Source organism: Somniosus microcephalus, chromosome 11, assembly GCF_052327205.1.
Source record: "Somniosus microcephalus isolate GS21.2 chromosome 11, FLI_Smic_1.0, whole genome shotgun sequence".
Classification (NCBI taxonomy): Eukaryota; Metazoa; Chordata; class Chondrichthyes; order Squaliformes; family Somniosidae; genus Somniosus; species Somniosus microcephalus.
The window spans coordinates 171,401,415-171,415,046 of record NC_140997.1 but is presented as its reverse complement, the minus strand read 5'-3'; the positions used below and the strand labels follow the sequence as shown (position 1 = coordinate 171,415,046).

At 42.4% G+C, this 13,632-nt stretch overlaps 1 protein-coding gene across 1 annotated transcript in view; it reads right to left on the bottom strand.

Moving 5' to 3' along the window:
* Positions 1-756: 756 nt before the first annotated feature.
* shq1 (SHQ1, H/ACA ribonucleoprotein assembly factor) overlaps positions 757-13,632 on the bottom strand; it is a 133,299-nt gene continuing 120,423 nt past the window's right edge. The window contains 1 exon segment of the mRNA XM_086001428.1: positions 757-1,648. Within this exon segment, the coding sequence (XP_085857554.1) occupies positions 949-1,648 (700 nt within the window). The 3' untranslated portion in view covers positions 757-948.

Here is a 13,632-nt window from a genome sequence, read left to right as displayed (position 1 = left end):
TGCAAGTTTAAGTCAGAATCATTAATATGCAGTTGGGACCATCATTAGGTGGTTATGATACACGCTAGGTCTTTCTGACAGGTTTCACTGTGTGTGAATTCATTTATTTCACTGTCAGTTTGAAACATGAATTTCCATCCCATGATGCAGTTTCAATGATTAAACTTTGGCGGAATTCAGAGGGATGCAGTTCAGACTCCTCTCTCTCTCTCATCCTCCTGAATAATGAGAGCTTTCCAGTTTCCAGTCTGTTCTGACTTCAACTTTAATGAGTGCCGCTGTACCCTTTTCAACATCCAAATTTGAGTGACACCACTAACACAAGTGGATTCCCCGCTCGGCTCCTGCTCAGCAATTCCACATTACATTGTTGATTATACTTGCCATTTAACCCATCCCTCAACTTTTTAATTATTTCTCCCTTCCTTTAAGTCGGCCTTCCCTCACACAGTGCACAATCCTTACCTAAAGAGGCGGCCAATCTGCTCACAGGTAATATGCCATGTGGGATGAGTATCTCAGCGCTTGGGGGGAATCCATTGTCTCAAACCCATATTCTATCGCTCCACAGCACTGCTCATTAATACAAGGGCATGCTGCCTATAGGGCTGCCATGGACTGATCATTTGATACGGTTTGATGAATGCTCTTGTTTGAGGAAAAAGGTAACCAAAGAATATGTAGGTTGAGTAACAATAAAAAACTTACTGCATGATGATTTAACATCACAACACAATGCACCAGTGGAGGCAGCAATTATGACAACAGCTTTTATTTTTAAGACAGGAATAATATGGTTATGTACATAGAAATCTGGTAACGTACAAAAAAAAATTCCAAGCATTTACTGCAAATTCTCCATTTCTGAAGTGATTTAACAAGTACATCGACCAGCATCAGCCGCTTGCTCGTAAATCAGTTTGTTCTTTTCTAGCACGCAACCTGGACTCATGCCAGGTTCGTAAATTCCTCTGTATTATCAGGATCTGCAACGAGCAGCAGGCAATTCCTCTTAGGAGACACCTCTAAGAAAGTCTGCTGTGAGGTCGTCTGTGAATGCTGGCACTGTGCCAAACTCTGAAGAGGCAGGCTTGTTGGTTTGTGCTCTGAAGCGCCAGAATTCTCAACAGCAGATTTTTCACAGTGCTCTGAAAGCCCCACAGACTGCAACTGATCTGCAAGTTCTTCTATCAATCTTCTTGGGGGTGATTTAGCAGTGGAGGTCTCCCCCAATGTGTATTTATCTGGATACCGTGTGCCATCCATGTGCTCATTTTCTTCACCACAGTTCAATTTGATCAAAGCCTCCTTGACTTCTACATCAGTTACATAGCCAGCCTCTGTTCCATGACACAACCCCTCTCTGCACGTTTCCTCAGAACTACTACAGTGAGACGAATCATTTTCACACGAATCAGACTCTCCTGTATCACAGGATGAATTACTCGATTCCTCAGAGTCATTATCCTCCTCTGTCTCACTCTCTGACTGGAGTGGTTGGGGGACATTCTTCCCTGGTTTGATCTGATTTTCTTCCTCCTGAACTAATAGTGCTGCTTTCTCCAATTCCTCCAGCTCCAAGCCCAAATCACTCTTTGCGATTTTTACATTCTGCAGTGACTCGGCCAAGGATGCAAGCTTCTTTGACCTGCAGGGGAAAATAATAAATGTTTCAACTAGCATATTTATCAAGAATTGTACAACATTATTCAAATATCTTCTAATATTCTGAGCTGTATCATTTATTAACCTTTTATACAACATTAATAATTAAAAATTAAAACTGAACAATGAGTATCGTCCAGGATCAATATTTTACTTAAGTACCATTTTTACCAACAACGTTAAGTATTACTCCAGAGAATTCCCTAGTCACACTTAACTAATTCAGATCAATTCTAACTCCAATTACATGGACAATTTTATATTGATGGTAAACCAGATTCCAGTATAAAGCCGTCAGTACTTAACGACACTAATATGTCAATCTGACATTGAGATCCAACCTTAAATCCATGGATTTCATATAGTTACTTGCCAGGTATAAATACTCTGGCAGCTTGAGAGCAGTTTGGATATCTCATTAGATTTGTTAGATAGAAGCGTTCACGTCGCGGCCCTGTTTCAACCAATTCTACCACCACCACGCACAGCAAGTAGTGGATACATCGATTTCGTACCGCTAATTTGATCAAGTACCAACATCATGCCTGAAGACGGAAGTAGTCGTCGCTGTCAGAAACACGGGTCTTTTTCAAGACCGGCATTGACTGTTATATCTGCTAATGTTGAAGGGTTCTCTATAGCTAAACAAAACATCCTCGCTACATTATGCAATGAGTTGGAGTGTGATGTCCTCTGCCTGCATAGAGGAAGTGAGAACAACCGCCCAAAAATACCAGGAATGGTCCTGGCTATTGAAAGACCTCATCGACAATATGGCAGTGCTGTATTTGTTAGAGCTGGTTCAGTTGTAGAAGCCACTTGTAAAACAGAGGACAACATCGAAATTCTAACCGTAGAGCTGAGCAAAGTAGTAGTGACCTCAGTGTACAAGCCACCTGGCACAGATTTCAGCTTCTCTAACCCTGTACCCAACCTGCACAATAAACCACAGATCATCAATGGAGACTTTAATAGCCACAGTACCCAATGGGGGTACAAAGAGACTAACAACGATGGAGAAGCAGTCGAAGAATGGATGGACGCTAACCAGCTTAGTCTCATCCATGATCCTAAATTGCCAGCCTCCTTCCACAGTGCCCGCTGGAAGTGTAGATATAATCCAGATCTTGCCATTGCCAGCAATGACATCGCTGGCCTCTGCAAGAAGCTTGTCACAGACCCAATACCACAGACACAACACCATCCTATTGGCATCCAGGTAAATGCAGCAGTGTTACCAACCGTCATACCATTCAAAAGGCGCTTCAACTTCAAGAAGGCCGATTGGAACGGTTTCACACGAGCACTTGACCGCAAGGTTAAACGCATTAAACCACTACCTGAGCACTACAACCTCTTTGCAAAAGCTGTCCAAAAAACAGCTAGAAGGAAGATCCCCCGAGGTTGCAGAGTACACTACATCCCTGGTCTCACCAAGGAGAATGCTGAACTCTACTGGGAGTATGTCTCAATGTTTGAATCTGACCCCTTCTCAGAGGAAACAATATTTACCAACCAGTGAGAGGGTGATGTTAAGTATCTCTCAAGAACGTCAAAACACCTGGAACACCTTGATAGAGACAACAGATCTTACAAAAAACAGCAAGAAGGCATGGTCTCTCATACGCAAACTTGGAGGTGATCCCAAGAAAGCTGCCCAACATCCAAATGTGTCTGCTAACCAAGTTGCACACCAGTTGCTCCTAAATGGAAAAATCAACAAGAAACAACCAAGAGCACAACTAGATAGGAAGAATTACAGCAATGATCCTGGCTTCACTAGACCATTCACCATGGAAGAGCTGGAAACTGGTACATCTAATCTAAAACACGGGAAAGCAATTGGTCTTGACAACATAGCAACGGAGCAGATAAAGCATTTTGGACAGCAAGCAAAGAAGTGGCTCCTACAATTGTTCAACCACTGTCTGGCAACACACAAGCCACCTAATATCTGGCAGAAGGCACATGTAATAGCACTATTAAAGCCTGGAAAAGATCCCTCAGATCCTAAGAGTTTTCGGCCAATTTCACTGCTTTGCCACACCTATAAGCTGTTTGAACGCCTGATACTCAATAGGATAGCACCAACTGTAGATGAGAAGATCATTCCAGAGCAAGCAGGTTTCTGCCCCGGCAAATCAACAAGCCAACTGCTCAACCTCACACAACACATCGAAGATGGTTTTGAGCAATGGATGGTAACAGGTGCTGTTTTTGTAGACCTGTCAGCAGCATACGATACAGTGAACCATAGACGTCTCCTCTGCAAGATTCTAGAGATGACAAAAGATATTCACTTAACAGAGCTGTTAGAAAGCATGCTTCAGAATCGCCGGTTCTATGTTGAACTAGGTGGGAAGCGCAGCAGGTGGCGTATTCAGAAGAATGGTCTTCCTCAGGGAAGCGTGCTTGCACCGCTGCTGTACAACATCTACACGAATGACCAACCTATAGACGGTGTCACACGCCGTTTTATATATGCTGATGACTTATGTGTCACTGCCCAAAGCACTGATTTTAACACCGTGGAGAAAACGCTTTGAGGCCTTGGAGGGACTAAAATCCTATTATGAAGAAAACCACCTTCGCGCAAACCCAAAGACGCAAGTTTGTGCATTCCACCTCAGAAACCGTGAAGCCAAACGCCAGTTGAAAGTAACCTGGTGTGGAGCAACACTGACGCATTGCGAGCACCCTATCTACTTAGGAGTCACCCTTGACTGATGCCTCACCTTCAAGAACCACATCGAGAAGACCAAGGCAAAAGTGAGCGCACGAAACAACATCCTGAACAAGCTCACTAACACAAGATGGGGAGCAAGCCCGAAAACATTGCGAACCAGTGCACTTGCTCTTTGCTATTCCACTGCCGAATACGCCTGCCCTGCATGGGAAAGGTCTACTCATGCCAAGAAGATGGATGCCGTTCTGAATGCAAGCTGCCGATTTATCACAGGTTGCTTAAAACCAACAACCTATATATCCTGGCGGGTATCGCTCCCCCTGATATAAGAAGAACGGTAGCCAGCAAGAAAGAGCGACTCCGTCAAACATCAGATGAGAGGCACCCTCTGCATTGTCATACACCTACACCCAGCCACCTAAAGTCAAGGAAGAGCTTCATGAACAGTGTTGTTCCATTACAATCAACCTCATCTGAAGCCCGCATCGCCTTGTGGAAAGACCGGCTCGCCAGTCTTGAACAACCCCCAGCGATGGAAATTTTACCTGATGAAAGCCTTCCCCCAGGAGCTAATTGCAACTGGGCAATCTGGAAGTGCCTTAACAGACTTAGGACCGGTGTAGGTTGCTCAAAGGTGTCACGAAGCAACCAGCCCGACAACTTGTGAATGTGGAACTGAGGCACAGACTATGCAACATCTCCTGCAATGCCCATCGTTAGAGGAACCCTGCACTGTTGCAGATCTTGCCGAATCCAACAACAAGGCGCAAAAATGTGTCCAGTTCTGGCTGGGCTATGTATAGACTGTCCGTGGACACGATAAGAAGAAGAATTAGATTTGTAATGCCTATGACAACTACCAGTGCAAACTTTGAATTACAATGATTATGGATGCTATTTTGCAGATTTCACTATTCAGCGACTTCTGTATATATGCAAACCATCATCTCTGAGAATTGTGGTCAAGCAACGTTTACTATAGTGGTACTAGGAGTGGAGAATAGTGTGAAACTTGGTACAGTTTCAGCCACTCTCTGAAATGATGATCTGCTCTTCTAGTGGAGCAGTCAGTAATGTATCATATGGTGCGGTATTGATCCACACAAAGCAGGAAGGTCTTGGGTTAAATCACTGGCAAATTATTGGAGGGCTGCCAGGTCCCAGGAAACACACTCCTCCTTCAGGAGAGGAATGGTATGGGGAGAAAAGGAGAGGATTAAAAAACGAATGTGCATCATTTGCAAAACTCACATAGGAATAGCACCTGGCTTCATTCCAGTGCATGGGCCTCGGTGGCTGAAGGCACAGTTGCCAATAGTGGGGTGAAGGAATAGAAATGCACAAAAGCAGCAGATGGGGTGAAGTTGGGGTGCAGGCAGGCGATGTTACGGAGGTAGAGGTCAGTGGCTCTTTGCGATGGAGAGGATATGGGGTCAGAAGCTCAGCTCAAGTATTATTAATTAATTAATCTATAGATAAATAAATAAACAGGGAATGGGGGAGAGATGAGCACAGATCTGGGAAGTGACAACATATGCAATGACTTTGAAGAGGAAAAGAAGATTGAAGAGGATGCAAGGACAGAATGATCATCTGGGGTGCATTGGCTGCCCATTACACACCCCAAATTTCCTTCCCATTCTGGCAATTCGTGCCACTGCTGAAATTGAATTTCACCCCCATAGTATCACTAGGTGGAAAGAAGTGTTCTCTCAATTCAGGAGCCTTTTACCAATCACACACTTATTACACTTTTAAACAACAGTTCAGGGTGAAACACATTTTCAGTTCTTAAAACAGTTAATTTCAGAGCTGACACTAGTTTTATTACAGGATTCTTGATACATACTTGTGTATAATTATACCAAATATAAAATGGATATCTAACTTCTGTATTACTTTCAGAGTCAAGTCCCTGTAAAATGAGCTAAATATTTGGGCAACCTGTTATGAGGAGGCAGCTTATCCGGTTAATCTTGAGGTTACATTTCACAGCTTGGAGTATACATTTTGTGATGGCTGTGGTCATTCAGCAAATGAGATGACTTGCTACAAATCTGACAGATGACAATACAAATGTCATAGCAGTCACTTGAAAGCAATATAAATGGTTTGTGAGCAAGTGAGAATGTTTAAGATAATAGCAGTGACGAATAACCGTACTTCTATCGTATGCGAGCTGTTTATGCCTCTTAATACTTCGTAACTATTTTTAGAACAAAGTAATTTCCAGAGAGAACCTTTCTATATTAAAAATTCATTAAAAGGCTCAGGATGGATCAACATTTCTGGCCTTGTTTAATTTGCATATTTAAGATCATCCTGATACACTTGCCTTATGATTTAAATAAATAAATAGAAATCTGTCCGTCAAGCAGGGGGGCTCCAAGACTAAGATAAAATACACACCATTAAATCTGTTTCACAGTGCTTTTTTCATGGACATCACTTCAGTTCACCAGAGTGAATTTTTTACTTTTCCAGAGCATTACTATAAAATTACCACCCACTGAGCTTTCTAAGATTTATGATGTTCCTCTCTGTGTGTGGGAAAAAAAGCCGTGCCATAAAATATCATAGAAGACAAACCTGAACTGGAAAGCTTCAAACACATGGGGCAGGATTTTCATTGGGCCGTGGAGGTGGGATTGGAGGCGTGTGGGGGGTTAAAATCCCAAAATCGGGGGGCATGAACCCATCCCGCCCCCAACCTGCCTCCATGCCAGTTTCAAAGGAGGCGGGTACCCACCCCGCACTGGGACCCGCCTCCCCGAGGCAGGAAGGGGATTAGTGCCAATTAACTGCCTGTTAACAGGCAGTTTTTAGCCTAATCCCTATTTTTAATGTTGAAGTGTGGGATTCCCAACAGCTCCAAACCACGCCAAGTTAGAGGAGGTGGACCGTCGGGATGAAGGGCTTGGAGGGGGTCGAGATGTCCGGTGTTCAGGTGAGTGATGGGTGCATGAATGCAAAGTGTTTGGTGTGTGTAAAGTGTTTAAAGAAGTTTTACATACCTATACAGCCTTCCTTCCTTCAGGTCTTGGGAGTCCCTCATCTCACTGGCACAGAAAGCAGAATGGTTGCGAGCTGTCAAAAATTGCAGCATTCAGCTTTCTGTTCCGGGGAGATCTCTAAATCATCCTGAGAGGAAGGAATTAACCTAGAGTACAGATTGTCAGTGTTTGACAGCTTCAAACAGCTGTGAAACGCTGATATTTCATCTGTCAAAAGGTCTTGACAGATGAAATTTCAATCTGTGATGTCACCTGTTGCCGGGTGGCCCTTAATTGGCCTGCTGAGCCCGCTGGGCGGTCTCAACAAGGTTAATCAAGTCATTCTTGATCCACATTGTCCCGGCCAGTGCTGCTCTATAGCCAGCTGTTTTGAAGCACACAAAAGTCACAGTGCTGATTTTCTCCAGCTTCCTGCAAGATAGCATATTGCCCTCCTCCCCCTTCCCCAACCTTCACTTACCAACAGTCTGGCCGAGATATGCCAGACTCATCAATCTAATATCGCTATCTGAAAAAATAATGGAATGCCTCAGGGGCAAACGTGAGGGCTTCCTGTATGAGAATGATCTAGTAAATAATAGCCAATACCATTTTAGAAGGGGAAGATGTTGCCTGACTAACTTCCTTGAATGTTCAAGGACATAACATCCCAAGTGGATAGTGGAAAAGCAGGAAGATCTTGCCTGACTAACTTGACTTTTTGAGGGTATAACATCCCAAGTGGGCAGTGGAAAACCATATGATGTGGTGTACTTAGATTTTCAAAAATACTTTGATAAAGTTCTTCATAAAAGACTGTTAACTAAAACTGAAAGCAGTGGGAATTGAAGATATAGGCCCAAAATTTGCGATCGGGGGCTTCCCTCGGAGGAAGGATGCCTCTGACCTGTAAAAAATCTACGCATTTATCTGGTGGCTCGGGAGATACGGAGGCTTGTGATCCTGGGCCTCTCCGGGTCCGCGCGGGCAGAGGCCCACGTATCCCAGGGGTGCACGCGGTTCTCAAGCACCCCGGGATCACGTGGGCCGGCCCAACCAATAAAAGAAGGGAATCCCCATTCATACTTATGGGAGTTCCGTATGTACAGAAACCCCATAAGTATGAATGGGGATCACTTAAAAAATACACAAACATGAAATAAATTTTTTAAATACATTACATATTTAAAATTAATTAAAATGCCATTTAATTAAATATTTTAAATGAAAATTTAATTTTTGAAAAACATGCATAATGTTTTAATGGGGCTAAAAATAAACTTACCTTATTGGACAGGGTTTTTAATGTATAAACGAGTGATAAAATTTTATTTTTGTTTTTTTTAAAACTTATGCTGGTAAAAGCAGGCCTTATATCTGCTTTTACCAGACATCACGGGCATTCAGCGGGCAGAAGTTGGGCAAATAGCGCAACTCTCCACACAGAGGCCCATCTCCCGGGGATGCAGAAGATCACAAGTTCTGGGTTTTAGCTCATGCACTTTGCATGCCTAAACCCAGAACTTGCGCGGCTCCTACAGGCGCGTACACACCCGCAGGGGTCCCAAAATATGGCCCATAACCTCAGTATGGGTAAGAAATTTGATTTAGGAAACAAAGCACTGGGTACTAATTGGGGGAATTATGCCACACTAGGGACCAGCACTGAGTGGACCAGAGAGTGACTGGTGCCTATACAATTGTACTTGAACAAGGAGTCAATGTCTTCGGGAGAAGGCAGAAAGCTGGTAGGAAAACAGAGAATTTAAAGTATTTCTTAATCTCTTAAACAGTCTTGTGTGCCAATAGTTCTGTACTGTAGTGAAGAACTGACCACTGCCTGTATAGAATGCTAAATTATCACTTCATTTACTACATTATTTTAAAATTGGAACCCATTAAAAAACAGTTCATCTAAAGTGCCGATAACCTGAAGGTAATAAGTCTTAACCTTGCTCATGCAGGGAATTTAAAACCAAATTGGATTCCCAATTAAGTGGCAAGCAATGTATGAGCACCATGGCAACCATGCATATTTGAAAGTAGCACAGTTGAATCCTGATAAACACCATAACTAGTTTACAAAGAAAGGTTACACGTGGACCAGGATTTCTATAAACTGCAGCTAAAAATAGCCCATTTGCAAATCTTTGTACGATAGCACATTTAAATAATCATTCAGTTCAATTCAACCTAAATGAAAACATTTCACACAAAGTGATTAGAATACTAAAATGTACTGGTGTGTCCAAGTGAAATTTGATTGTGGCCCGATTACATTGTACTTATCGACACCTCCCACCATATGATACCAAGACATTGGTCTGGATTTTGCAGTAGGAGTAACAGGGAAGCTAATAGCGCTCACCATTATTAAAGTGTAAATCGGACAGCAACTTCTAGCGACTGTGCAGTTAAACGCAGAAATCAGGAAGTTGCTGTCCGATTTGCCCAGCTCCTCCACAAGCTTCGCTCGAACAGCATCTCGCAGAGAGACTCGGCATTCAAACACATGAAGGGCGTGAAGTTGCTGTACTTACCTCTAGATACCCACTAAACACACCAGAAAAAGTTAGAGCTTGTCCATTCAAGAGCAAGTGATCAGACTTAATTACTGCCAAACAACCTCCCTGGCACTGAAAATTTACTTTTACAAGTGTGGAGTCTCATTCCATCAGATTTTAATTATTGTTGGAGATTTTTTTTTTTTTAATTAAAAATTAATTAAAAAAAACTTTTTCTTTCAGTCTCTTCTCTCTAGCTGTCCTCTCTATTTCATTTTCTGTATATGATTTTACATTGAAATAAATATTCTAACATACACTTCCTGGTTTAGACTCCACTGGGTCTTCCGATCTTATGGTGATCACGATACTCTTCAGTATTGTGACAGGAACTTTTTTTTTTATAACCAGCATAGGGGCTGGACTCAATGCAAGAGCCAGTAGAGAAAGAACTCATGACTCCAAGAGGAATATACTTGGTCTTGAGAGCAAGACAACAGCTAGCCTTTGGGGCTAACCCCACAATCGTGGCTGGTTCTGCTCTACTGCAACATCTTGTCCCTAAGTACATGACTAAAATTTTTATAACTAGACATCCCCAAAACTTCTCATCTGGGCATAGAATTGTAGTTAAACTAAAAACAGAAAATGCTGGAAATACTCAGGAGGTCAGGCAGCATCTGTGGTGAGAGAAAGTTAACGTTTCAGGTTGATGACTCATACAGCAGTTATGAGTCAAAGCTTCTCGTCAGGTTGGCAGAGATGACTAGAAGCAAAGAGGGGAGGTTGAATCACACAGTCTTTGAGGAGGAAAGGAAAGCGGCATGCCTCATTGGTAGGCTGTCCAAAGGAATGGCGTATCTGGTTCCCATGGAGACAGTCACAGACTGGGCCGTCCAACTCTCCTAACAAAGAAGGGTACAATGTAGGAACGTGATAACCAAAAAAGAGGAAATCCTCCAGAAATAGAAACAAAAGCTATCTCACAAAAGTGACACCTGACAAATAGAACAGGGTGGTCTGAATCCAAACTTTTTTCTTGGAATATTTCAGTTAATGTAGGCCAACAGGTTAGTGAAGTACAATCTAATGTAAAGTATGGCAGTACATCAGTTTTAGATAGCTGGAAATAACAGAAAATACATTTTTCCAGAATGCAGTATTTTACAGAAAAGATCGTGATATGTCACAATTAGATTGATATAAATAGTTACTACATCTGGTTTCTTGCAGCACTGCTCCAGCTCACACCATCAATCAACTTTTCACCACTTCCTGAACAGCCACCACGGCTATAAAACACACAGCAACTGTTTCATTTCCTCTGTTCAAGCCTGGTAACCTACAAGGCACGACACATCCACAGAGCACAGCCAACTGACTGCAGCAAGCTGACAAAATAATTCATGACCAATTCACGAGCTACAGAAATGAAAAGGAACTCGATCTCTACCAGAACAAGAGGCTGTAAATTCCCAACTTCATACCGCCAAAGAAATTTTTCCCCAATGTTTTTCTTCCCTCTTTTCCTGAAAGCAGTGACCAACACTGAGGTATAGGTTCATGGACGAGGTATTGGGAGGTGCCAGGCACTTACACAGCCATTCTTCATTCTCAATGGTGAGCGTTGGCAGCTTATTGGACAGTTGTGGCTTCACAGGTGTCCACTCCTGCCCTCAACCAGAGTTTGCAAAAGTGCACTTTCAGCAAGGGGGCATTGGATATTGATCAGGAACATGAACGCTGGCCCATTTCTCACCTACATGGTCCAGGGACACCGAGGCAAGCTGTAGGTCTCCTACCTACCCCTACCTGCGATCAGCCAACTCAATATAGACCAGGAGTTGAATCTTGAGTCTTTCTGAAATGTAAGACTCAGTACTACATCACCCGATTTTTCCCCCATGTAAGTCACATTAAAAACTAATGCATGAGGAGCGAGGAGGGCACGTTGTACCACATCTATACTGCGGAAATTACAATACCATTCCTTTGGCTTCTGCAGCGACTAATTGCTGTCAGTCCAAAAGATCATGTAAAGCAAAGCTTTTCACTGCAAATAACATTATTGCATTCTAAAAACTCATTTGATAAGGCCTGAGCTTTTAACACTCCCTCCACTCCAATCCCACAAATAAACTTTGCAGTACCCAAGAAGAAGAAAGCGGTCATCGCTGGCATAAAAACAGCCCAACATCAGAACCTTTCCACAACACCATCTATGTACAGGACACATGGTGGCTTCATTATTCCATTCAAGATTCAGGAAACGCAACGGCAGCGGAGATACTGATTTCCATATCATACGGCAAAGTATTTATAGCAGCAAGATGCAGATATGAAATCCATACACCAGGAGCTAAATTTTCATGCTGGCTTCATATGTTCAGAATTAGAGTTTTAAATAACCAACTTTACACTGCAGTGTTCTGGACAATTAAGAAGGAATCTTGGAGGCCCAGATATATCTTATATTACAATATATGGCAGAAGAATTTATTAATGAGTACCATAAACAGAAATTCTCAATTTAGCTTTGAGAGCACAATTTTCGGAGCAATCTCAGACATTTCCCTGAACCTGAACATTTCTAAGAATGTCTAAGTAATGGTTAAATTAGGCCAAAGGTCTGTGTGTTTTACATTATAGAAACTTTGGTACAAGAGGTGGCCAAGCAGCCATTATGTCCATGTCAATACTACCTACTCTGCTGCTTCAGTGACACCTAATTCCCCTTAAATGCCAGATTGATTCAGCTCCAATAGCCATGAGTAGTAAAACATTCCTTATAATCCTCTGAAAAACATTTCTTCTAATTTCTCTTTTCTGCTTCTTTGCTAATTCTGAGATGATGCCTCCTCATTACCCTTTCACTGATCCATGGCAACCTCATTTCACTAGTTACCCTCTAAAATCACACAAAAATTTGGAATAATGCTATTAAATTCTCCCCTCTCCTCAGCTCAAATGAATACAGCCATAATTTTTTTGGTTTATCGTAACTATATGCTCTTATCCCCGATATAATTCTATTGAACTTATACTGTATATTTTCCAGAGTGTCTATAGACACCATTGTGACCGCTGGAGACGGGGGGTGGGACTGACAGCAGGACTCACAGCAAACAGTGTATTTTACAGCAAACAAAATCGATGTACTCAGCAAAGTTTATTTAAAAACTCTCTACGAGCTGCAGCAAAAGGAACTCAAGGCCGAAATGACAGCAACTTCTTTCGATAAAAGCGGGGTGATTTCGCCAGCAGAGTGCAGTGAGTGGAGGATAGTTACATAATACAAATTATGTGCATAAATTCAATCCCAGCCGCTTACAGCAGTGCAGTCTCCAAGCGTGATTGACGGGGCAATTACCCAATCATTTGTATTCTGGCAGGAGTTGTGGTGTCACTGACAGTAGCCTATTTTCCATGACTCGAATATCCTTACCACAATGGAGTGCACAAAACTGCTAAATACCATTACTGACGGCAAACCAATGTCTTGTACTAACTCATCATTATCGTCTCACTTTTGTATCAGGTAATCGAGTGGCTTTATCTATCAAACAAGGGACATTCACGTTAGGCAAACATGATGACTACTGCATTATGAAAACTGGCTTTGTGAAATGTTAATATTGGTCTCAGAGATCTACTCAAGTGGTTGATATTCTTGGGGGGGGGGGGTGGGGGGGGAAGGGAGAAGAAAAAAGGGTGATATAATGGCCAAATTGATCTCAGATCTACCATTTGTGCATTTTTAGATCTACTTTGACACAAGCATTAC